We start from the raw sequence: 26,152 nt of genomic DNA, 5'->3' as shown, positions 1-26,152 counted from the left end.
TGGAAACAAAATGGTTGTATTTATTTATGTAATTTTACAATCAAGGCAGCTCGACTGATAGACACTCAAAGGCAATTATCGAAGTTGCAAACATTACGTACTTTGGACTATATTAAATTTTTCTCCTCCAACTGCAGGCGTTTTTAAAGGAGTTTTACTGCAGGTTATACTTCAGAAACAATTTAAACTTAATACATTTTATTTCTGGACAAAAACAGCAGCTTGAATATAGGTGGTCTATGGCAATATAGTGTTCTCAGACGAGGGACAAGCAGCAGGCAGCTCCATTAAAATCTGCGTCCGTGCTCGACACCCCTTTGCCGGTGAAGCTGCTGCAGAGAGATCTCTGTACGAGTGGCTCGGCCCCAGCCGCACCGGCAACGGGGCGCCTAACCATTATTTACACAAGGTAAAAACACTAAACAGCATAGTATAGGAATAAAGACCTGAAAGCATCATTTCACAAAAATCATAAGCTGCCATATTCCCTTCCCAGTCGACCTAGATTACTTTCATGTAGTAAAAACTTGATATGAACATAATGATCCCCTTCGGAGTCCTTTTTGGACAGAGTAATAGCATATTAAGAGTTAAAAGCCACAGCCACTAACGATTCATTTGAAGTAATGTTCAGCACTATGTATGGAGGGGAGCAGAGATTCCAGGCTGTGGGAGAGACCAAACACCACCAGGTAGGATCGAGCCAAAGGGTGTGGTGCAGAGGGCAAAACTGTGAGCGAGTCGTGCAAGGGGAACAAAAATAAAAAAAAAAAAGGTTCTGTCAGAAGCGGAGTGCCACCGCCGGAGGCTTCTGTCAATGGATATTCTCATGCCAGAGCTAGCACTAGAACAAAGAGAACAAAATAAGTACAAAAAGCAGTAGAGATCGTAAAAAGCTGTCAGATACTATAACAAATCCCAAACAAAGAATTCCCTCGGATCCATTAGGACGCCGCTCTGAACAGTGACTCTGGCTTAGCTGCAACGTCTTACGGGAGTCTCCGGTAGTCTAGAAACCGCCCCCCCCTTATACAGACTGACACGATCTGCATTGCTCATGTGAAAGAGGCCTCAGGAACAGATTAACGGGGTTATCCAAAGTCTAGAATATGCCCCCCCAATGCCCGGTCCCCTCACACCTATATTATACTTGCACCCACGTCACTCCTGATCGCCCTGCATCCTTCCCAGGTGACGTTAGGAAGGCTTGTCCCCGGAGCGGCCTGCTATTGGCTGCGCCCCCAGTCACAGAATGCAGCGGTGGTTGTGTGGTGATCAGGAGAGATGCGGGTGCTGGGGAGCGGAGTAAGTATCATCTATATGAGGGGACCGGGCATTGGGGGGGGGATAAACATCCTGTTTTTTTTTTTGTCCGTTCTTCTCACAGATTAGAAAAATGAAACTGATGTGAGCGCGGCCTTAGCAAGAACATTATCTATGCGCTGCCAGATGCTTATCCCTGTGATCTGTATGGGACAAGCATGCAGATCCCTTCGCCTTCTAAGCCCCTCGGCACAGGGTTTCCTTAGCAACAATCTGAACGCAGGAGCAGCATGTCCGCATCTGGGAACACAGAGTTCAGTGCTGGCGCCGTGATCAGGGGTTTTCTGTGACAGGGAGCCAATTACTTCAGGCGCCTTCCATAGTACAGGACGGGCAATCAGTCCTGTCAGCCCGATCTTACTAAAGGGAATCGGTCACCGGTAAAAGACCATGTGATGACCGGAGTGACGTCATCAAAGGTCCTTAACCTCTATTTAATGCAGCAGCTCACCCCAGGTCCTGTTCAGCAGAGGAGACACAAGGAGATTCCGGCTTCGCGATCAAGTGGACTAAGGGGAGTTAAATTTTTATATATATATTTTTTTTAACCCCTCTAGCGCTGTTTTACTATGCATTCTGTATTCAGAATGCCATTATTTTCCCTTATAACCACCGCATCCGTACTTGCTTGCGGATGCTATGCAATTTTCACGCTTCCCATTCACTTCTATGGGGCCTGCGTCGCGTGAAAAATCGGACACTATAGAGCATGCTGCGATTTTCACTAAAAGCACAAGTGATGCGTGAAAATCACCGCTCATGTGCACAGCCCCATAGAAATGAATGGGTCAGGATTCAGTGCGGGTGCAATACAGTCACCGCACGCATCGCACCCGCACGGAAAACTCGCCCGTGTGAAAGGGGTCTATGTGTAGCACTACTCATGTATTACCTCAGACAATAGCCCAGAACCGCGATGACCGATTCCCTTTACCCTCCCCACATGAGGCAGTGTCCAGTCCATCAGCACGTTTATTTATGTGGCGCAGTGAGGAAGGGGTTAAGCGAGGCTCGGGCTGCCATATCAGATTGCTCTTTAGCTCGAGTGGCGCTGCTCTGACAAATGCTCGCCTGCGGCCAAGTTCCTCTCCGAGTCCCTGCTTTATACTGCCCCCTAGTGTCTTGTCCATCTCAGACCAGGCCCCGTACCTGTCACTGCTTCCTGTGCAAAGTATTTCACGTCGACATCTTGGTCTTGAGTCAGCTTCTCCAGGACCGGCTTCACGTCATTCTGCAGAGTGCTAGAAGTGCAAGGATGAAGAAAGGTTACTGGCGCGGATATCGGCAGAGGATCACTGACGTTTACGCCCTTTGTCCCGTCTTGCGGTGGATGCCGCACTGATAACAGCGCTCACAGGGCCCCGACATCTGGCTGATGTACGGATGTTCTGGGGTCTCATCTCCTCCTGCACCCAGGACTGCACTTACATACTGACCCCCCAGAATAAGCAGGAGAATAGAAAGCGGCTGGTGCCCGTGGTTTCCATCGCTGCCCCCGGCAAATATCAGACTATTTATTTAGAAATTATGAAACGCGATTCGCCTCTGAATCTTCCCGATCACCCGGGGATGCAGCTCTAATTTTCAAAGATGCGACAGAGCCGCTATTTTAGTACCAGAGGGACACATTCATCACCAGAGGCTCTGGAACAATTGGTACAATCAAGCACTTAATTAGGTAAACTGGAGACGAAACGAGCGGGGCGGCAGGAATCCCGCCATCTGCTGCTCGTAACGCTACCTAACAGTGGAGAGTGAAGTGTAAATTTCACGGACACAGAGGTTCACTACCATCACATCCAAATCTGAAATCCAATTACAAAGTATTACCGAACAGCTACACTTCAGCTGAGCATCAAATGCCGAGTGCTTTATACTGCAGCTCTGCTCGCTTACACAGGCTTAAGCCCGTAAGAAAGCCGATTTCTACTACACCAAGAACAAAGATAAAACTACAAAAAAATAAAGCGGTGCAAGATCACGTGGATCTAAAGCACCGCCAGTCACAGATGTGTGACCGCTGATGCAGTTTCATGCCGATGTAGCTCTACAAGGGGGAGAAACTGTCTTCTGGGTGCACCTGGAAGTGGACTCCTGCATCCGAAGCCTCTGCTGCTTCCACTACTGGGTGAACCCAGAATCCGTGCCCGTCAGAAAGCAGCAGCAGATCCTCTGCGCTTGCACCGAATTGGAGCAACAGCGCAGGCAACAGGGTCTGGCCCTGTCAATCAAGGGGGTGTGAGAAGGAGGGAATTTGGTTAGAATGGATTCTCGCGACACTATTAGCCGTCAGAAAGCACCAGGCGCCGAGCCCCTTCAGCAGATTGCCGGCCGCTCGCTCCTCCAGAGGAATCCATTTACTCATCTGTACTGGCGATCTTCTCTGCAGATCTCAGATCTCTGCAGAAAATATCACCACTGAACAGGTGATAGACACTAGATCTGTGGGGATCTAATAGCAGCCACCCTTGATTGCTAGAAGGATTGCAGCCCACGGCTAAGAGGAGCTGGAGTAGAACGGCGGTCAAGCGTCTACAGGACTGAAGAAAACCGCAGAGCGGTGGCCGGACACCCACTACTCCGCTTTATTTTTGGTAGGAATGCTCAAAAACAAACGTGTTGCAGCAGCCGCCTCTTAATTGGTAGAAATTGAGAAATACCTGAAATGTCAGTGAGGGTCTATGTACGGGATACTCAACTACATTCAGTAAAGGTCCACATATCTGGGTCTGCGGTCAGGAGAAGGTCCACTAGCGTTGTGTGGTGCCGCAGCAGCAATGTTTTTTTATTACAATAAAGCACACCTGTAATCCCACCTAATCCCCGTCTCCGAACCACACGGTAATAAAGCCCCCTTAGAGCCACCCAACAGTAATTATACCCCTAGGACACAGTAGGATATCCCTTTAGTGCCCCCTTGGTGCCCCTACACTGTAGGAGGCTTCTTTATGCGTCCAACACAAAGTGATACCCTCAAAGTGCTCCCCTCAAAGTGCGATGCCCATTTAGTGGCTTCCATGCAATGTATGATGCCCCCTTTAGTGTCCCAAAAAAGTAGGATGTTCTGTGAAGTGACCCACACAGAATACCGCACCCTTAAGTGCCCCCACATAGAGTACCTGGATCACACAGTGAGGCCCCCTCAATCACGCTTCCTTCGGTAACCCCCAGACACGGTGATACACCCTCAGTGCCTCCAGTTTAACTAGTCACCTACCACATGTTCCCCAAACCGTGAATCACCACTGCTCCGCGGTGTGCTGTATGTGGCTCTGCGCAAAAGGCGCAATGACCTGAATTAAGGACAGCAGGGAACGGTGATGCAGGGAGCTGACAGAACACATACAGTTGAATGCGGGACATGCAGGGGGTCCTGACAGCTGGCTCCCGTGGTCCGGATTCGGCCTGCGGTCTGCCAGCTGACTACCCGTGGTCTATGCATTGTGCTACCAACACTCTTGCGTCCTTACCTGTTATCCAGAGTGGGTCCTATTTTCTGCAAAGACTTGGCAACATTAAAACGTACATTCGCAACAGCATCGCCGGCCATCCGCACCACTGTGGGCAGCATGTGCTTGGTTGTGATGTCCTGTCCGCAAACCTCTGACAGAACCTGCGGTTAAAGCAGTGAGATGATGAGTAATGTAAGCAATCCCCTCCCCCATGATGACCCCCAAGATTACATAAAAGGAGGACGGAGCGCCTAAAAACAGAGACACGAGTGGAGGACGGAGCGCCTAAAAACAGAGACACGAGTGGAGGACGGAGCGCCTAAAAACAGAGACACGAGTGGAGGACGGAGCGCCTAAAAACAGAGACCCGAGTGGAGGACGGAGCGCCTAAAAACAGAGACCCGAGTGGAGGACGGAGCGCCTAAAAACAGACACGAGTGGAGGACGGAGCGCCTAAAAACAGAGACACGAGTGGAGGACGGAGCGCCTAAAAAAAGACACGAGTGGAGGACGGAGCGCCTAAAAACAGAGACACGAGTGGAGGACGGAACGACTAAAAACAGACACGAGTGGAGGATAGCCCGCTCATCACTTACATTGATGCAGAAAAGCGTGGTCATTCGATGCAGGTAGTTTGGGTCGTTGGACATGGCCAGCACCTTGGGGATGATTGTGGCCTGAGCCCAGTCTTTACCGAACTTCTCCACCAGCTTCTTCAGATTGCTTGTTGCAGCCTCTCGGATGGCATACACTGAGAACAGAGGAGGGGCGAGTACAACTTACTGAGGAGGAATGCTGGGAGCTGTAGTCCCATGGTGCTCTAAACTACTACTTTATAGCTGGTGGCCTCGGACACAGATTAGTTTTATCAAAGATTAATATCTAGAAATGCACTTAACCCCTTAAAGACCAGGGCTGTTTAGGCTTAGAGTCAGTTTCCAGTCACTGCAATCCCTTTTCACATCGTAATGGCCCAGAGGATAGGTCATCAGAATTAAAATCTCGGAAAAACCTTTTAAGGCATTACTAACTTACCAGTTTATTTTGTATTCGCATACTACATGAATGTACCTGTACAGTACATTACCGCACGTACTGTCAGAAGAGCACAACGTCATGTCAGGCCTACGGCACAGACAGCCCTGGGTCCTTTATACATCCCGAAGGCTGACTGCACAGGGGACGCCAGTCTCTGCTTGGGTCACTGGAGCTCCTGGGATCACGCCACAGTCACTCTGGGCTGCCATGATTAAAGGGAATCTCTCAGCACATACCAGTAAATTAAGCCATCCCACTGTGTCAATGTGTGCTGTGCCCCTGAAAATACAATGTTCCTTCTACCATCCTGATCCACGGTCCCAATTTTCTGAAAAACGTCTTTTTATGATGATATGTTACTGAGCCTCTTGATGCAACAAGGACTTTGTCGTTGTGCCCAGAGGTCCCGCTCATCCTCACTGCTGGCTGTGCGCCCACTACTTTGACTGACAGGGCCAGGCAGCACAGATGTAATCATGCCTGGCCCTGAAGATGCCCATCTGTCCGAAGATCCCCAGCTCTGTGCTGTGTGCGCCAAACATGCCACAGTGAGACTTCAGGGCCAGGCATGATTCCAGCTACGGTGCCCGGCCCTGCCAGTCAAAGTGGTGGGGGAGCAGCCTACAGCGACGATGACCGGAGCCTCAGGAGGGCAACGGCAAAGTCCTCGTCGCATCAAGGGGCTTAGGATGGGAGAAAACACTGTATTCAAGGGGAAAGAAAGTGCACATCTACTTGACTTCACTTACTAGTATGTGCTGACAGACCCCCTTTAAAAAGGGTTAAACAGCTGAGAAGAGAGGTTCCTCCAATCCTGGTCTTCAAGGCTCCAGGGTGACAACCATACATAAAGTCATGGCGCTACAGACCACCATAAAAATATATACTGGCAGTCATTAGGGGGTTAATGGAGGCTGTCTTATAGCCCTCAGCAGCTGAAAGCGATGTCTTCTTACTCTACGTGTTGGCCACAAGTGTCAGGGACGTCTCTTACCATGATCCACCAGCCACGCCATGCACAAAGAGTTCAGCTTCTCATCAAAAAACTCTACGCCCTGCAAGGAAAAGAAACGTCAATCACTGCTTTCTGGAGAGCATCATCCGACGATGGGGCAGAGTGCCCACTGCTGGTGAAGAGCGGCACAGAATTCATCCATGCGTCATGGAGAGTCTCCCAGGGAGGATGTAATGTCGGCCACGGCTCTGGACGCAGCCGGTCGTCTGGCCATCAGCCGCTCGCAGGCTCCGATTACATGAGCCCATCTATTAACCAGACAGCTGAAAGCAGAAATGTGCCCACAAGCCCCAGCTCGAGTCTCGCTGTGGAAGTGTCGTCAGCCAGATGGGTGCCCCGAGTGCGCGAATTAAATGGATCTGGTCACCGTGACATTTCTTGCAGCGTAACCTGAGTAAATTACTAAATTCTACCCAAACGGCACAGAGAATAAAGTGGAACTACGCAAAACTAATCATTCGCATATATTAAAGGGAGTCCGTCACCTACCTGACCGGTTTTAAACAGATCACATTGTTCAGTGGGACACAAAGACATGACACGGATGTTACCCGTGTTTAGTTCTTCTGATGCTTCAAATCGCCCAAAAAGTCGTTTTTATCATATGCTAATGAGCCGTCGCAAGTGCCCAGGGGCGGAGAGTTTTCTGAAAGGGCCCAAGTTCCCCCTCCTCACTTTGGTCTAACTCCGCCCCTCAGTAAGCTCAGGCCAGCCCTGTGACGTCATATTTCCCTATAGGCTGTTCGCACATCACTGCCGGGCCTGAGCATGCGCAGTGTTCTGCCCACTGTGGGCAGAGGGACAGGGATATGGAGTGCGCATGCACCAGTTACTGACGTGAAATTGGCCCGGGCCCGGCAGTGATGCGTGAACAGCCTATAGGGAAATATGATGTCACAGTCACAGGGCCTGCCTGAGCTTACTGAGGGGCGGAGTCAGGCGAAAGTGAGGCGGAGGCACTTAGGCACTTTCAGAAAACTCTCCGCCCCTGGGCACTTGAGACTGCTCATTAGCATATGATAAAAAACTAACCACGGGTAACATCAGTGTCATGTCTGTGCCCCACTGAACAATGCGATCTGTTTGAAACCGGTCAGGTAGGTAACAGACTCCCTTTAAAACATCATTTTTCTCAGCATTGCTGACACATCCGAACACAGATGCCTTCAGCTGCCAGTTGCACTAGGACAGTGTCCTAGTAAGAAGAAGACAAAAAAAAAAAAAACACTGCTGACAGATGCCCTTTAAGAAAAGATGTGTTCTAGTTCTGTGGCTCTTAACCACAACCATTGCTATTTCCACTACAGTCCAAAGGTTTACAGCTTACCAGCTGTCCGGCGAGGAGAGGCATGTACTCGATGATGGCCAGACGCACGCGCCACTTACCAGCTGTCCGGCGAGGAGAGGCATGTACTCTATGATGGCCAGACCCACGCGCCACTTACCAGCTGTCCGGCGAGGAGAGGCATGTACTCGATGATGGCCAGACGCACGCGCCACTTACCAGCTGTCCGGCGAGGAGAGGCATGTACTCTATGATGGCCAGACCCACGCGCCACTTACCAGCTGTCCGGCGAGGAGAGGCATGTACTCGATGATGGCCAGACCCACGCGCCACTTACCAGCTGTCCGGCGAGGAGAGGCATGTACTCGATGATGGCCAGACCCACGCGCCACTTACCAGCTGTCCGGCGAGGAGAGGCATGTACTCGATGATGGCCAGACGCACGCGCCACTTACCAGCTGTCCGGCGAGGAGAGGCATGTACTCGATGATGGCCAGACGCACGCGCCACTTGGCATCTTCCGCCAGCTCCACTATGGCAGGCAGCAGAGACTGGGAGAGCTGCCTGATGCCGATAACCTCGTTCACACAGTCCAGGTTGGAGATGATGTTGAGCCGCACTTCTGGACACTGCGGAGATCAAGAGAGGAGATGAAGCAGCTGAGACACTGAGCACAACAGGAGGGGCTTAACCCCTTATAGACCAGTCGACTTTGGGAGTTCTTAGTTTCCCCTTATTTTTGCACCCTTCTGCTTTAGGACGCCACATGCTGAAGTACTTTAAAGGCGCCTGCACTCAAAAGACATGCGTCAGTCACATCTGTTCCGAATCCCACATAAAGTGCACACTCAGGCCGGATTATATTGACGGGGAGAAATGAATAATCAGATCTCGTCCCAATAAATACGGATCCATTAATGGATTCTTAGCTTTGCTTTAATCTGTACAAACGGCGCCTCTCGTGGTGCGATCGGAGAAGCCTAGGGCTCTATTCACCTTAAACATCTCCAGCGTGGTGGTGACTATCATGCACAGAGCTCCCCCAAGTGGGTAAAAGAGGAAGTGCTTAATAAAAAAAATAAAGTGCAGAACCGCCAACATGGTTGCTGTGCCGCTTCCTTAAGCAGCAGCCTATTTTTGGACAAAATGTCATTAAGGAATACCTTACTGCAGGGGTCAGCAACCTCTGGCACTCCAGGTGTTGTGAAACTACATCTCCCATCATGCACACTTGCTTGGCTGAACTATCACAGAAGTGAAAGGAGCATACTGGGTGTTGTAGTTTCACAACAGCTGGAGTGCCGAAGGTTGCTGATCCCTGTCTTACTGTTTAAATCAAGCCTTTAGGTTGGAATATTTTGGCGATGCTCTGCAGCCCCGTACGTGCCCCTCGTTTCCTCAATTGAAAGGATCGCTGAAGAGTTAGAAAATAAAGGTGCCAGAAATGTAACACCCACCTGACTCCGAAGGGCTGCAGCCTGTAAGGACTGTAAATGTGGCAGGTGAGGGTTAGGCCGAAGGGGGTTCTTGGAGGGCGATTTGGGCCATTAGTCCCTTCGATGCTGGGGCCGCAGTGTGGATGAAGGAGGCATGTCTGTACGATTCCCCGCAGTCACCACATACACCGACTGTGGGGCTGCCGTGCCTCCCTGCTGTACAGGGGCCTATAGGTTAGCTAGACCAATGTGGGATTCGCCAAGAAGCATCTAATGACTTTTCACGGAATGATTATCGGGTGAAACATTAAATGTATCTAAAATTGCTAAAATTGTGGGTAAATAAATCATTTTGAAGAGGTTAATCCTCCCCGATAGTGATAATGGTAAACGTCACCAGGACAAGGGAAATGTGTCACCAAAACGGTTATCTGCCAGTTAGAAACAGATGGTAACGCGTCTTTTTTTTAATCTCCTTTTATTCTCTTTCCTGAACGTGATTATGGGGGCGGCCATCTTACCTGAACTGGTCTTATCATTTACAAAGCATTAGAAAATGTCTTTACGGCAGCCCCAGGGGCCATAGACACAAGGTCGGGAGGGGACCTCATTGGCTTCTATGGGAGAGTCCTCTGGGCTCTGACCTGTGCGGAGGTCACTGTACACGGGAAGCATAGATGAGATGTGATATCACCTGTTACGAGTGGTGGATCCGTCACCTATAAATCATTACGGCAGGATTAGCACATAACTGTCCAGAACAAGAAGTGGCGCCCATGAGGCTTAGTGGTCAGAGAGAACTGCAGGACTTTATGTTACACGATAACTGGGGGATGAGCGAATCGACTCCGGAGGAAACATCTCAAGGCGATTCACATAAAACATTGTTAGAATGCTGTATGAAACCGAATGCGGTACAAGGCTTTTCACTGTAGAAATTATTACACGAAGTTTCGCGAGACTTTGCGAAGTAATAACTTCGGCTCATCGGAGCCAATACATTCTCGCTCCGTATAGTATTCTAACGACGTTTTGTGCGAATCGACTTCAGATGTTTCATACGAAGTCGATCCGCTCATCCCGGATGATATCACCAAATGCGATTTAAACAATAGGACATTTTCGGATGTTCTAAGACAGCAAGGAACATGCGAGGAAACGACCGCACCCGAATATCTGACCCGATCCACCATTTGTAGAGGAACTGGTAAAGACGGACGCGGAGAGTAATGAGAACAGGGGGGATAAAGCAGACTTCTCCCACTTTACACGCAGCCCGGAGAATGAACCAGGAAGGGACCATAGACCGCCAGAGAGACGACGCATAAAACGGAAATCCCTAGATACGTCACCTTGTGAATGCTCCCCTACAGGCAGGGCGGCTGCTGTAAAACATCTCTCTAAATAAGGTTTTCAACAGTTCAGGTGAGACGATCGCACTTACGCCCATTTAAACAGCAGAGATTGGCGGCCGCGCGCGGCGATACTAGCGCCGGTGCGGCTATGTGATACCTACCGCAAATCCACTCTGCACGTTAGGCTTTTTGTAACATCCATGACTCTTTACACTAGCAGCTCCTGATGAAATACCCGCCGTAGGGATATGGGAAACGCGTCGATCAGGGGGTTTCATTTATAGCCGGACTGTAGCCGAGTGGCAGTTCAGGATCCGCGGTAGATTCCATATCTCAACACTGGAGATTGGATCCTAGGAGAAATATCACCGGCCCCGATGACTGGTGAACGCGGGGACTGCACAATACAAAGGTCCCATATTTGTCCCTATCGCCACGCATTTGGATACAAGCGGTGACAGCGCTGAGGCTGTAGAATATAACAGTCCGGAGGTAACTGGATATTGCCAACCGTGAATGCACCACCCACAGGACGGACACACGGCTTCCTGCCCCCAATGGCCTTGTGTCTGTAGGCACATATCATTTAGGGATATAGTATCACCCTCTGGTTTTAAAGCAGTTTTCCGGGATGTTAATATTGATGGTCTATCCTCGGAGGACACACCATCAATATGAAAATCCCAGAAAACCTCTAACGATCTGAAAAAAAAACGTATAAGTGACAAGTGTGCAATTTGTGCATTTTCCCAGTCTACCAAGAGCAGCACCATCTCCGTCTCTCCTCATTAAATGCTGAGGCCGTCATCGGGACTGGACTGCGCGCAGCAGTGACATGGCCGCTCTAAACTGAATCACTACCAGGCACTGCTGTATCTGCGGATCCACGCTGCTGCTCGGCGGCCTCTACGCACTCACCTCATCCTTCAGCTGGGCCAGGAAGAGAGGAAGAAGATGCTCAATGGTATTGTCCTTGCCCAGGATAGGAGACAGGCCCATGATGACTGAGGCCAGGGCAGACTTCACGTGCTGATTGGCATCCGACACCAACTCCTAACAATAAAGAAAGCAGAAAATACAAGTAAGTGACGCGTCGTAGTCATATCGTAATCTGCTAATCGTCCGACTGATCTAGGCGGCTGCCCGCCCGTCCTCACAGTTCATGGTGTATGCGTGTAGTGGGAGGGTGAGGCCCTCAGTCCACTACAATGGGCGCGCCACCCCCAGTCTGGAGGACACAGCTGACCTCACTTGTCAGTAGCTGCCCCCGAGGATAACCGATCCGCTCATTGTCAGGTGCCTGATGTCATATGAATATAATATATAAATATATGAAAAATTCAGCTCAGGAAATGCTGTGGGCTTCCACCCGCTATGTGCCAAGATTTAAACTCAACCCCCTATCTACAGGGGGTAAGTGGACGGAGGGAGTCCGACAGCTGAGCCCTGCATCCCCTTCACCATCAGAGTGAGGTGGTGGTCAAGCACGTGTGCAGTCACTCCGCTCATCGCTATGGGTCAGCCGCCCACCAGACATGCATGTCCTGCCCTGTGGATATTGGGCAAGTTTATCGGCAAGTACTGCTCATCTATGACTGTAGACAATAGTCCACAATCGTGGTGACAGATTCCCTTTCCACATCACCATTATATATTCTCCTGCTGCCCCGGTCCCCCCTCTGTCGGCACTCAAAGCTGCGGTGAAATACAGGGTCCGGTCTGCTGTGCTGTTCCAACATAATGGAGAGGGCTCATGCGCATGCCCAGCAGTCCTGACAATGTAATTCAGTGCAGCTCGGACAGTAAGGGAACGGGGGGCAGTAGGAAAAAATAAAATAGTGATGTGGACTCCATATCTGCAGTTAGATAATAGCCCAAAATCAGGGTGACAGGTTCCCTTTAAGTCCTGCCATTAGAGGTTTCATACAAAGAATGTGAGAAAAAAAAACTGCAATCTTTGTGGGACTTTTTCTTGCAGTTTTTTGTCCCCAAAAGCAGAAGTGGAGGCAAAACAAAGGTGCAATCTAAAGAAAGAACGTCTCCTCCTGCTGGACCCATTTCTGGCTTCGGCTGCAGTGGCTTTTTCCGAAGACACCTGTGAGCTGAATTACCTTGATGCACGGCAGGATCTGCGTCATAATGACGTTCTCCCGGCAGTCAGGGGACAGGTTTTCACAGAACTCTGCAACAAACAAGGAAGAGATGGGATCAGATGAGCGGCGGGAGAGAAGGACCTCAGTAAGGAGAGGTAGTCGTGCCGTCACACGACCCCATTACCTCTTACATGAGCACATCTCGGCACTCACCACGGCCCTACCAAATCCCACTGGGGGAAGGAAGCAAATATGTAAGGGGACCGATACAGGAGGCACACACCGTTTTCTATGAGGCACACTCTGACGTGTGCAATTTACAAGACAATTAGTGACACGTCTCAGATTTCAGTGAAGCAGAACAATATTCTACAGTTACCAGCACCTGGATCTGAATACTTTTGTAACTGTGTAATTACAAGTTGTGCACAGCTACTGGGTAATTCGATAAAATATCTCTGTATAGTGCGACTTCATCTCTTAATTCTTTGACCTGCTCACTGCGAAGGCCGCACATGCTCAGTTTCATCTTTCAACTGTCCCCCTGAGCTGTAAATCAGGAGAGCCGAGACACGCCAGTCCCCCCCCGAGCTGTAATCGGTAGAGCCGAGATACGCCAGTCCCGTCCCCCCCCCGAGCTGTAATCGGTAGAGCCGAGACACTCCTCCTGAGCTGTGATCGGGGGCGCCGAGACACGCCCCCCTGAGCTGCAGCAGAAAAGACACCACCCCTGAGCTGTGATCGGGGGAGCCGAGACACGCCTCCTGAGCTGCAGCAGAAAAGACACCACCCCTGAGCTGTGATCGGGGGAGCCGAGACACGCCTCCTGAGCTGCAGCAGAAAAGACACGCCCCTTCAGCTGTCAGCTTGATATAAATCTAGCAGAGCAATAAATGTGGAGATCTCTGGACCCATGTAACATACAGGGCTGGTTCCAGCTTTGTTAGAAAGGGTATTGTCATGTACTATATGATGTTTGATTTTACATTTTTTACAATATTCATGGGATAACCCCTTTAAGAACTCCTTAGGCCTCTTTCACACTTGCGTTGTCCGGATCCGGCGTGTACTCCACTTGCCGGATCAGGAAAAACGCAAGTGAACTGAAAGCATTTGAAGACGGATCCGTCTTCAAAATGCTTTCAGTGTTACTATGGCAGCCAGGACGCTATTAAAGTCCTGGTTGCCATAGTAGTAGTGGGGAGCAGTATACTTACAGTCCGCGCGGCTCCCGGGGCGCTCCAGAATGACGTCAGAGCGCCCCATGCGCATGGATGACGTGCCATGCGATCACGTGATCCATGCGCATGGGGTGCCCCGACGTCACTCTGGAGCGCCCCGGGAGCCGCACGGACGGTAAGTATACTGCTCCCCCGCTCCCCGCTACACCTTTACCATGGCTGCCAGGACTTTAGCGTTCCGGCAGCCATGGTAACCATTCAGAAAAGGCTAAACGTTGCATCCGGCAATGCGCCGAAACGACGTTTAGCTTAAGGCCGGATCCGGATCAATGCCTTTCAATGGGCATTACTTCCGGATCCGGTCTTGCGGCAAGTCTTCAGGATTTTTGGCCGGAGAAAAAAGCGCAGCATGCTGCGGTATTTTCTCCGGCCAAAAAAACGTTCCGTTCCGGAACTGAAGACATCCTGAACGGATTTCTCTCCATTCAGAATGCATTAGGATAAAACTGATCAGGATTCTTCCGGCATAGAGCCCCGACGACGGAACTCTATGCCGGAAGAAAAGAACGCAAGTGTGAAAGAGCCCTAAGACAAGGTTTCTTCTATAAGCAATGGTTATGAGGAAACCCTCCATGCTCCCCCGGGAATCACTTGTGGCCCTCCGTGCACACTTTTAGACACGTTCCCTGACTTTACCAGTTATTACGCTAAAGCTATAAAAAGGAATGGGCGTCTGAAACAGATAGTTGTCTTCTTGGATAGGCACCGAGAGGAATCCATGGGTGGTCTTGACTCTTGAGTCACCAGTAAGTCTATCCTAAGGACTGTTCTGGTCGCTCTGGTTTCAGGGCTTAACGGCCATTAGAAGGAGATTTCCTAATGAGGCTTCCTCCCGTTCTGTGGTGCTGCGGGGCTGGAAGATCTGGGGCTGCTCCTTACTGGACATTTGGCTGTGCTGCTAAGGAGGCCTGGAGGGGCAGAAGCCTCTGTCAAACAGAAGGGCATCGTATAATGAAATCTAATATGTCACATGAAGAATTAAGATCTCAGCGTGACCCGGCTCTGCAGGGCTCAGGGCGGCAGTCTATCCATGGGGCACTTTTATCCTCACAGCAGAGGTATCCATATATAATACTAAAGTACTATGTGGCACCATCAGTAAGCTTCCACGGCTAAGTGCCTTCAGCCGGATTAATGACAGAAAAACATACTAAAAATGACTGATAACAGTTCGATGGGACTGTCTGCTGCAGGATCGGAAAGAGTCAAAGAGGAATGGGCCAGAAGTCTATAGCTCCAGCCGCCTCCGACACCTCGTCACCCTAGTCTGATGCATTCACAGACTCTGATGGGCTCAGTCACACTTTGGATGACTCTCTAATTGTCAAAGTGTTTCATGAATATAGCTTAGGCAGGGAACTGAATCTCCAAGAGCCGTCCTGTACGGAGACACTGGAAAAGCGCCATCAGAAACTAGTATCTCCTAAGAAAAAACAAAACAAAAAAAACAAACATCCTACCAGCACAACCTACCAGATGAGACCAATGACCTGACAGCCGAACGCAACGGTGACTGCTCTCTGCAGCATTCGACACTGTAGGCCACAATCTACTCCTCGCCATGCTCCAATCTATAAGCCTTCGTCCTCTTTCACACTAGTTTTTTTTTTTTGTTTTCATTTTGCGGGACGTTTTTTGCGTTCCATATACGGAACCATTCATTTCAATGGTTCGCAAAAAAACGGAATGTACCCAGTTTGCATTCAGTTTCCGTATTTCCGTTCAGTTGAAAGATGGAACAGGTCCTATTATTGCCCGCAAATCACGTTCCGTAGCTCCATTCAAGTCAATGGGTCAGCGAAAAAAAAAAACGGAACACATACGTAAATGCAGCTGCATGTCTTCCGTGTCAGTTCCGTTTTTGCAGAACCATCTATTGAAAATGTTATGCCCAGCCCAATTTTTTCTATGTAATTACTGTATATGCCATACGGAAAAAACTGAACAACGGATCCATGAAAAATGGACCGCAAAACACTGAAATAGCCATACGGTAGTGTGAAAGAGGCCTTAAAGAGGCTGTCAGCAGGATCAGCCCTATTAAGCCAGACATACTGACTGGTATGGTTCATCCTGATGGTGTCTATAACCATACATTGTGCTTGTGAATAAAGCAGAAATACATAGATTAGCTTCACCACACTGAGATCTGCTCAGAAAGCCATAGTACAGGCATGGCCAACCTGCGGCTCTCCAGCTGTTGTAAAACTACAATTCCCACCATGCCCTGCTGTAGGCCGATAGCAGTTGGCAGTCTAGGCATGCTGGGAGTTGTAGTTTTGCAACATCTGGAGAGCCTCAGGTTGGCCATCCCTGCTATAGTACATAGTGTATATGACATGTAGATGCTAGGACACCGCTCTGCCCTCAGCATACGGATGTCTAGCCCTGTCAAAGTGCAGAGCGCAGTGCTCAAAGGGTTCAGCCCTGCCTCCTGGTGCTCATCTGCATATGAATAAAAACACAGACCTCGGCAGCTGTTTAGCATACAGGCAAAAGAGAGGTATCGTTGTAATCAGCATGGTGATCCCCCTGTGCTCTGCACACTCCCCAGTGTTCTCCCTGACCGCTCTTTCACTGTATTATTTGCTGGCTCCGCTTCCTTTCCTCTATTCCAGGTATGGCCAACCTGCGGCCCTCCAGCTGTTGCAAGACTACAACTCCCAGTATGCCCAGTCTGCCTACAGCAGGGCATGGTGGGAGTTGTAGTTTTACAGCTGGAGAGCCGCAGGTTGGCTTTATTCCATCCATAACTGTATTCTTGCGGCACAGATACTGCTGCCATCCAATCCTTTGCAGTAGAGGATGGATGTCAAACTCATGGCCCTCCAGATGTTGCAAAACTACAACTCTCATCATTCCCTGATAGCTGTAGTATGCCCAGGCATGATGGGAGTTGTAGTTTTGCAACAGCTGGAGGGCTGCAGTAGAGGATGATGGTACAAATGGACACAGCTTGTACTGCCCAGCTCTCAATCAGCACATCGCAGCGCCCTCTCCTGGCCCCATCTCCTACATTTCAGAGGTCTGGGCATGAACTGGCAGACAGCGCCCTCTCCTGGCCCCATCTCCTACATTTCAGAGGTCTGGGTATGAACTGGCAGACAGCGCCCTCTCCTGGCCCCATCTCCTACATTTCAGAGGTCTGGGTATGAACTGGCAGACAGCGCCCTCTCCTGGCCCCATCTCCTACATTTCAGAGGTCTGGGCATGAACTGGCAGACAGCGCCCTCTCCTGGCCCCATCTCCTACATTTCAGAGGTCTGGGTATGAACTGGCAGACAGCGCCCTCTCCTGGCCCCATCTCCTACATTTCAGAGGTCTGGGCATGAACTGGCAGACAGCGCCCTCTCCTGGCCCCATCTCCTACATTTCAGAGGTCTGGGCATGAACTGGCAGACAGCGCCCTCTCCTGGCCCCATCTCCTACATTTCAGAGGTCTGGGCATGAACTGGCAGACAGCACGGTAATGTAAAACAAATAAAGCAGATCTGACCGCGAGACCAGGGAATAACGGCCGCGTTGTGAGAGTAGACCGGCGTTTTCCGCTCACCTTTCACCTTGTTGGAGGCTGCGGCTCGGACCTCAGCCTCACAATCCTTCATCAGGTTTTGGAAAGCAGGGACCAAATCCGTTTTGGTGATTTCGGGTCCAACAGCTTTCTGGAGCTGGATGAAAGGGCAAGGCATGACAGGAATTAGTAATGATGAGGGTTATATTACAGACTGCAGGGGATATAAGAGGTCACAGCACCCACAGCGCATCACCTACCTCAGTGAACTTGTCTGCCACCATATAACGGACACGCCATGACTTGTCCTCGGCCGCCTGGCGCAGCGTTGGCATCACCAGCGGCTCCAGCTCCTCCTGTGGTAACAGCTGGGCAATGTTGACGCAGGCCTCGACGGCCAGCAAACGCACAGAATCCTGGGAAAACATGACGCTCGATGAGACCCTGCACGGTATTACGCAAGTGGTTAAATTCAGCCCCACGGATCTCAGACACCGGAGGGATACCTGCTCATCAGACGCGAGGTTGGAGAACATGGGGATGATTTCACTCTTCATGTGCTCCAGCTCCAAAACCTTTGCAAACTCCCCCAATTTAGAGGCGGCGGCTCGCCTGACCATGGGGGTGTCATCCGAGCACAGATTACGGAAATGCCTGAAGGGGGAGAACAAATGTGAACACCGGGAAGCTGAGATATGAGGAGCCACTGCGCTGCCTCTGTTTCCTCCAGGTCACAATGGCACCACAGTGCAAGCGTCAAACAGACACTCAAATCTCAGCTTCTGAAATCCCAAGGGACTATGAGATGGTGGAACATATTGAAGTTAAAGGGGTCTGCCGAGATTTATTTATTTTTTTACTGATCGGTGGGGGTCCGACCCATCAGCTGTTTGAGAAGGCAGAGCGCTTGCAGTAGCGTTGTGGCCTTCTCACCGCCTTCCGGAAAACTCATAAGACAACTGAAGTTTCATGGTTTAGTGAAGTTCAGCTTCAGAAAAGACTGGACACATCCTCTGCCGTAAAAAAAAAAATTTAAAAATAAAACATGTCCTATTATTGTCCGCATTACGCACAAGGAGAGGACTGTTCTATTAGGGGCCGGCTGTTCCGTCCTGCAAAATACAGAATGAACGCGGCCGGTATCCGTTTTTTACATATCTGCTACTTGCACACCGCAAAACACCCAACGGTCATGTGCAAGAAGCCCTTGTCCCGCATGGAGATGGATGGAAGTTGACAACCGGGTGTTACTATTCCCCCCCCCCCCCCCTTACCAATAGGGTGCGTACACAGTCTAAGGGTACTTTCACACGTGCGGCAGAGGATTCCGGTAGGCAGTTCAGTCGCCGGAACTGCCTGCCGGATCCGTCAGAACACATGCAGGATCCTGATCCGTCTGCATGTCCAGTCATCCGGAAAAAACGGATCCAGCATTATATATATATTTTTTTACATTTTTTCCGGTCCGAGCATGCGCAGACCGCAATGCTGGATCACTTGGGGCATTAAGGCATGTCAAATGGGAGAAAATGCTGGATCCGGCACTCTGGCAAGTGCTCTGGAATCTTGGACGGAGATAAAACTGCAGCATGCTGCGGTAGTATCTCCATCCTGAACTGAAGACATCCGGATCGCTCTCCGTTCAGAATGCATTAGGATAAAACTGATCGGTTATTTTCCGGTATTGATCCCCCAAGGACGGAACTCTGTGCCGGAAAAGAAAACCGCTAGTGTGAAGGTTCCCTGAAACAGTCAGAACTGAGTGGACTGGAAGGGACAGACATTTCCAAGAAGAACAACAGAGGGATGTCACAATGGAACGTCTGACTGCACGGGGGGGGATTTAGTCCAACTACTCACTGTCTGAGTTCTGCTTTGACGGTGCTGGACACCCGGGGGTAGCAGACGCTTAACAGACCGCAGGCCGACGTGCGGGAAGTGAACCAGTCTCCACTGGCCAGGCGCTTCGCCAGGGGCACAAAGTGCGCCTCAAGGTCCGAGGGGGAGTGTTCATGGGAAATGGCACGAAGAGATTCCACCGCCCTGTCCCGTACCACGGTCTCCTCCACTGTGGCCAGGCTCTCTAGAGGAGGCTGCAAGACAGACAGGGTCAGAGGGGTCTACATGGGCGGGTGGAGGGGTCATCAGCTACACCTACCAATAGGCAATGCACAAACTCGGGTCCCCCGACCAGGGAGGTAAAGGTCCCCAGCTGTTCAGCCAAGGCCAGCAGCACTTCATCCTCATCGTAGATGGTATCTGCAAAGGCAAATCAGAATTACTGCCACGTCCACTGGATCTGCTGCGAAAGCCACTGTCTAAAATGTCTCCACCCATCGGCCAAAACCGCAAGTGGTGCGCACAACGCAAATATAATACGTAAATCTCTTCTAGGGTTTCCTGAGTTCCTCTCCGCAGCCCCTATGATCTGCTGAGTGAAGCAGCCACAGCTCTCCGCTGGTATCACAGCCGACAGAAGATCCCAATGTGAATGAGACCGAGCTGCAATACCAGGAACAACCACTACCAAAAGTGTGGCACTAAGGAGGGCACGGGGCAGAGACGCAGCCCCATCAGTCAGCTATACTGGTGGTCATCATCTCCACACCTACCTGTCAGGAAGGGCAGGAGCTCGCTGCGGGTCCTCTCCACGCCCAGGGCCAGAGCGATGGTGGAAAGCTTCTTAATACTGTTCAGACGAAGCTGCAAGACAAGAAGAAAAGATCATCTCCTGAACCTCAGGATGAAGGGAGAGAAACTGCCGGTAGGAGCTCCACCAAGCTAAAGAGGAACTCCAGCAGAGAGAGTGCGTCCCGATCCCTGGACACCCCAAAAACTGCATCTACCAGTAAGCGCTCCACCAAGCTAAAGAGGAACTCCAGCAGAGAGTGTGCCCCGATCCCTGGACCCCCCAAAAACTGCATCTACCAGTAAGAACTCCACCAAGCTAAAGAGGAACTCCAGCAGAGAGAGTGCGCCCCGATCCCTGGACCCCCCCAAAAACTGCATCTACCAGTAAGAGCTCCACCAAGCTAAAGAGGAACTCCAGCAGAAGGAGTCTCAGGGCATTTAAGCTGCAATACTTATTTCAGCCACCAGGTGGCAGGCCAACATGAGAAATGAGCAATAAATGGATGTCAAAAAGCCACGATTGTCCAGAATTAAAAAATATAGGATTTTGTAGGCTCAAATAAAAGCTTCAAAATCATAACAAAAAAGTAAAAACAGCCAATTTGTCATTTTTTCATCGCTTCTCTTAACCCCAAAAAAGTAATAAAATGTGATCAAAAAGTCACACACAGTCCAAAATGGAGTCAAATAAAAACTACAGATTGTCCGCAAAATAATGAGTCCCCACACAGCTCAGTAGATATAACCGAAAAATTTCCCCCAATACCACCCCATTTGGAAAAAAAAAATTCCCGCTTCCTACTACATTTTATGCCATATTAACAACTTGTTCCACAAAAAATAAGCCCTCATACAGATACAGGAACGGAAAAATAAAAAAGTTATGGCTCAAGGTAGAAAAATGAAAAGACATCCAGTATCCTAAGGCCTCTTTCACACGGGGGTCAGTTTTTTTGCCCGGATAAGAGGCGGGCGCGTTGCGGGAAAATGCGTGATTTTTCCGCGCGAGTGCAAAACATTATCATGCGTTGCACTCGCGTGAGAAAAATCGCGCATGTTTGGTACCCAAACCCGAACTTCTTCACAGAAGTTCGGGCTTGGGATCGGTGTTCTGTAGATTGTATTATTTTCCCTTATAACATGGTTATAAGGGAAAATAATAGCATTCTGAATACAGAATGCAGAGTATAATAGTGCTGGAGGGGTTAAAAAAATAAATAAAATTTCACTCGCCTTAGTCCACTTGATCGCGAAGCCGGCATCTCCTTGTGTCTCCTCTGCTCAACAGGACCTGGGGTGAGCTGCTGCATTAAATAGAGGTTAAGGACCTTTGATGACGTCACTCCGGTCATCACATGGTCTTTTACCATGGTGAATCACCATGGTAAAAGATCATGTGACGTACCATGTGATGACCGAAGTGACGTCATCAAAGGTCCTTAACCGGTATTTAATGGAGCAGCTCACCCCAGGTCCTGTTGAGCAGAGGAGACACAAGGAGATGCCGGCTTCGCGATCAAGTGGACTAAGGCGAGTGAAATTTTATTATTTATTTTTTAACCCCTCTAGCGCTGGTTTACTATGTATTCTGTATTCAGAATGCTATTATTTTCCCTTATAACCATGTTATAAGGGAAAATAATAATGATCGTGTCTCCATCCCGATCGTCTCCTAGCAACCGTGCGTGAAAATGGCACCGCATCCGTACTTGCTTGCGGATGCTATGCGATTTTCACGCTTCCCATTCACTTCTATGGGGCCTGCGTCGCGTGAAAAATCGGACAATATAGAGCATGCTGCGATTTTCACTCAACGCACAAGTGATGCGTGAAAAATCACCGCTCATGTGCACAGCCCCATAGAAATGAATGGGTCCGGATTCAGTGCGGGTGCAATACGTTCACCTCACGCATCGCACCCGCACAGAAAACTCGCCCGTGTGAAAGGGGCCTAAGGGTTAAAGGGGTTTTCCCATCACATACAATGGGGGTATATCGCTAGGATATGCCCCCATTGTCTGATAGGTGCCGGTCCCACCTCTGGGACCGGCACCTACAACGAGAACGGAGGGGGGAAATTAATAAAGCGTGCACTGTGCGTGCGCAGCTGCCCTTCGTTCATTTCATCGGGGCCGCCGAAAATAGCCGAGCGTCTGCCCCATATAAATGCCTGGGAGCGGGGGCTGCACGTGTGGGGGGGGATCTGCTCCCATTCACTTGTATGGGAGCAGCGCTTGGTGGTAGACGCACCCCGAGAAACCCCGGGGCTCCAGCCACAGCTCTCCCCGCACCCATCAGACAATGGGGGCACATCCTAGCGATACGCCCCCATTGTATGTGATGGGAATATCGCTATAATACTAATAAAAAGTACTGATGGGGTCTGTATGACTTTGCTCATTTTTAATTTTTTTGGGAAGGTGAAGCAACAAAAACAGCGGCAAATCGGCCCTCGGGATTTTATTTTTCGTTACATCAAGGATCGAACGAGCGAATCGGGTTCGTGTTGCTGCATCCGAACCAAGTTCTTTTAAAAACTACGGTAATATGGGCGCCGCCCTACTGTAAAATGTATGGCCTCCAGGGAGGCCTTCCCAAAGCTTCTGCAAGTATCGAGGCGTCACTTGGTTTATTGGCAGGAGGCGGCGGTCAGCCTCCCCGGCCATCTTTCCACACCTGATAGAAGCGAGGTGAACCTCACAAAGACCTCCGCGGAGGCCATACATTTTACAGCAGGACTGAGCCCACGTTATTATACGTTTTAAAAAGAATCCGACCCCGATCCGCTCAGCCCTAGTTCCAGCGGTCACTGCACGCGATAAATAATTTTTTATTTTTTTTTATAGTTCGGGTATTTTGGGAGGCGCAATGCCAACGACCTTTATATTTTTTTTAGCTTTTCTATAATTTTTAATACTATGGAAGGGGCGATTAGAAATTGGAATTTTTTATTTTTTAACCCCTTAGGGGACCTTCTCCGAGGAATGGTCGTCAATATTACATTTAAAGAGAACGCCTTCAGCTCAGCGACGTTCGGAAGCCGTGCGGGAGCCGCTGATGGTTTCCACCACACAAGTATAAACCGCGGAGAAGACGTCCGCCAGAGCAGGGCGCCGCCGCCATACAAGAGCCTCGTCCCGAAATCTGCAGAAAGCTAAAAATACAGACGGACGAATGACAGCAGAACCCCGCAGTCAGCAGTTACTATGGTAACGGGACTCCCCGGCGGCACCCACGGATCCGGGACGTGTCACCGGTTCCAAATCGAAGAAAATAGCGAACCGAGAACGTGATGAATTTCAACACTGCAGCGGGTACTGACAACGATGGGGGTTGTAGTACTATATGGAGGCACCCTGCTATAAGGTGGGCAGTCTGATGTCACACCAATGTTTCCGTTCAGTGAGGATTTCCCATCATGCCATGCAGCAGTGCTCAGTATTAAAGGGGTATTCCTCCCTTAGAAGGATCGCTGGGGTCCGCCATCTGGATGGGAGGAACCACGTGCAGGGACTAAGGGGTCCCAGACAGACCCCCAGGAGGAGATGGCACAGTCCAGTGATAGCTGGAAGACCCCTTTAATGCCGTCCTCTGCCTACAGCATGGTCTAGACTGGAGACAGAGGACGGAGAGAACGGAGGGCCCCCACCACCACCGGCCGAGAGAACGGGGGGCCCCACCACAACCGCCACCAGATACCCCCCTGTATCCAAGCCTCTCCGCTGGGCGATACCGCCCCCTGTATCCAAGCCTCTCCGCTGGGCGATACCGCCCCCTGTATCCAAGCCTCTCCGCTGTGCGATACCGCCCCCTGTATCCAAGCCTCTCCGCTGGGCGATACCGCCCCCTGTATCCAAGCCTCTCCGCTGGGCGATACCGCCCCCTGTATCCAAGCCTCTCCGCTGGGCGATACCGCCCCCTGTATCCAAGCCTCTCCGCTGGGCGATACCGCCCCCTGTATCCAAGCCTCTCCGCTGGGCGATACCGCCCCCTGTATCCAAGCCTCTCCGCTGGGCGATACCGCCCCCTGTATCCAAGCCTCTCCGCTGGGCGATACCGCCCCCTGTATCCAAGCCTCTCCGCTGGGCGATACCGCCCCCTGTATCCAAGCCTCTCCGCTGGGCGATACCGCCCCCTGTATCCAAGCCTCTCCGCTGCGATACTGCCCCCTATATCCAAGCCTATCCGCTGGGCGATACCGCCCCCTGTATCCAAGCCTCTCCGCTGTGCGATACCGCCCCCTGTATCCAAGCCTCTCCGCTGTGCGATACCGCCCCCTGTATCCAAGCCTCTCCGCTGTGCGATACCGCCCCCTGTATCCAAGCCTCTCCGCTGTGCGATACCGCCCCCTGTATCCAAGCCTCTCCGCTGTGCGATACTGCCCCCTATATCCAAGCCTCTCCGCTGTGCGATACCGCCCCCTGTATCCAAGCCTCTCCGCTGTGCGATACCACCCCCCTGTATCCAAGCCTATCCGCTGGGCGATACCGCCCCCCTGTATCCAAGCCTCTCCGCTGGGCGATACCGCCCCCTGTATCCAAGCCTCTCCGCTGTGCGATATCGCGCCCTGTATCCAAGCCTCTCCGCTGTGCGATATCGCCCCCTGTATCCAAGCCTCTCCGCTGTGCGATATCGCCCCCTGTATCCAAGCCTCTCCGCTGCGATACCGCCCCCTGTATCCAAGCCTCTCCGCTGTGCGATATCGCCCCCTGTATCCAAGCCTCTCCGCTGTGCGATATCGCCCACTGTATCTAAGCCTCGCCGCTGCGATACCGCCCCCTGTATCTAAGCCTCGCCGCTGCGATACCGCCCCCTGTATCTAAGCCTCGCCGCTGCGATACCGCCCCCTGTATCTAAGCCTCGCCGCTGCGAAACATCAGTTACACCCAGTCCTCACAGTCTCAGAAGGTCACGTGCCCTGCCGTGCGGGACTACAAGCCCCAGCATGCCCTCCGCGGGCAGCACAGGCCGGGCGGACTCTCTGAGGCTGGAGCGGGCAGCACCGACCACCCCGGGCCCGGAGGGTGTGCGGCAGCCCCGGCGGTCAGACCCCAGCCCCCGGCCGCCCTCACCTGCACGTCCTCATTGCGCAGCTCGTCGATGAGCACGGCTATGGGATACAGAGAGTCGTCCCCGTCTGCCGCCGCCATCTTGTTTCTTCCTGTCAGGCAGAAAGTGAAGGGCTGGACACGGGGACTCCGAAGCTTTCAAGCAGGGGTAGGAAGCCCCGCCTTTACGGTGACGTCACGGCCTATCACTGTTTATAGTAACGAGTCATACGCAGCTGAGGAAACGTTCCCTGGAGACCGTTGCTAGGCCGCTGGCTCGTGACGTCGAACGCTTGAGGCTTGGGTCGCCATTTTGGTGAAGGCCTTATGGGCAGAAGTTGATGTAACTTTATTAGAAAGGACAGATACAAGTTCTAACAAGTGAGGAGGGGAAGATGTGGGCCTCAGGTTGTCAGAGGACTGTGAAGGCCTCATGGGGTTCTCGTGGAGGTTTATTACCTCAGCCGGCTGGAAGACAATATTTTCCTCAACTTTGAATGTATTAAGACTGTTGTTTCTTCCACTAATCACAATGTAAAATGTAAGGTACAACGAATTTCTGAAGAGGCAAGGAGCTGGCGTCCCCCGACACTGATGATTACCCTCTTTTGTGCCCACCACATAGCGGTGATGCCCCTGAGCCGGTGACACTGTGCATCTCAAAGGGTCATATATGGCAGTCTCAGCCTAGTTTCCAGGGTGATGGGCTGGTTCCGCCTCCTGG

General features: G+C 51.0%; 1 protein-coding gene across 1 annotated transcript; it reads right to left on the bottom strand.

Annotated features, from left to right (window-relative positions):
- Positions 1-25,610, bottom strand: PPP2R1A (protein phosphatase 2 scaffold subunit Aalpha). The gene is made up of 15 exons (XM_044281676.1): positions 25,453-25,610; positions 20,362-20,452; positions 19,908-20,008; positions 19,610-19,842; positions 18,256-18,403; positions 18,010-18,165; positions 17,792-17,906; positions 13,016-13,086; positions 11,823-11,957; positions 8,569-8,742; positions 6,808-6,868; positions 5,372-5,526; positions 4,794-4,936; positions 2,473-2,564; positions 1-844 (listed from the first exon to the last, which is right to left on the bottom strand). The coding sequence occupies exons 1-15, from the start codon at positions 25,528-25,530 to the stop codon at positions 828-830; spliced, it is 1,770 nt and encodes a 589-aa protein (XP_044137611.1). The 5' UTR covers positions 25,531-25,610; the 3' UTR covers positions 1-827.
- Between the last annotated feature and the right edge of the window lie 542 nt (positions 25,611-26,152).

Source organism: Bufo gargarizans, chromosome 2 (assembly GCF_014858855.1).
Source record: "Bufo gargarizans isolate SCDJY-AF-19 chromosome 2, ASM1485885v1, whole genome shotgun sequence".
Taxonomy (NCBI): domain Eukaryota; kingdom Metazoa; phylum Chordata; class Amphibia; order Anura; family Bufonidae; genus Bufo; species Bufo gargarizans.
This window is presented reverse-complemented; position numbering and strand designations above follow the sequence as displayed.

Bases quoted from the DNA above. Each gene is read 5' to 3' on its own strand.
- PPP2R1A (XM_044281676.1), bottom strand. From the start codon at position 25,530: ATGGCGGCGGCAGACGGGGACGACTCTCTGTATCCCATAGCCGTGCTC. The intron at 19,843-19,907 runs GTAGGTGTAGCT...TCTGTCTTGCAG, and splicing joins AGTTTGTGCATTGCCTATTG to CCTCCTCTAGAGAGCCTGGC. The intron at 4,937-5,371 runs GTAAGTGATGAG...CTTTAACCGCAG, and splicing joins CCACGCTTTTCTGCATCAAT to GTTCTGTCAGAGGTTTGCGG.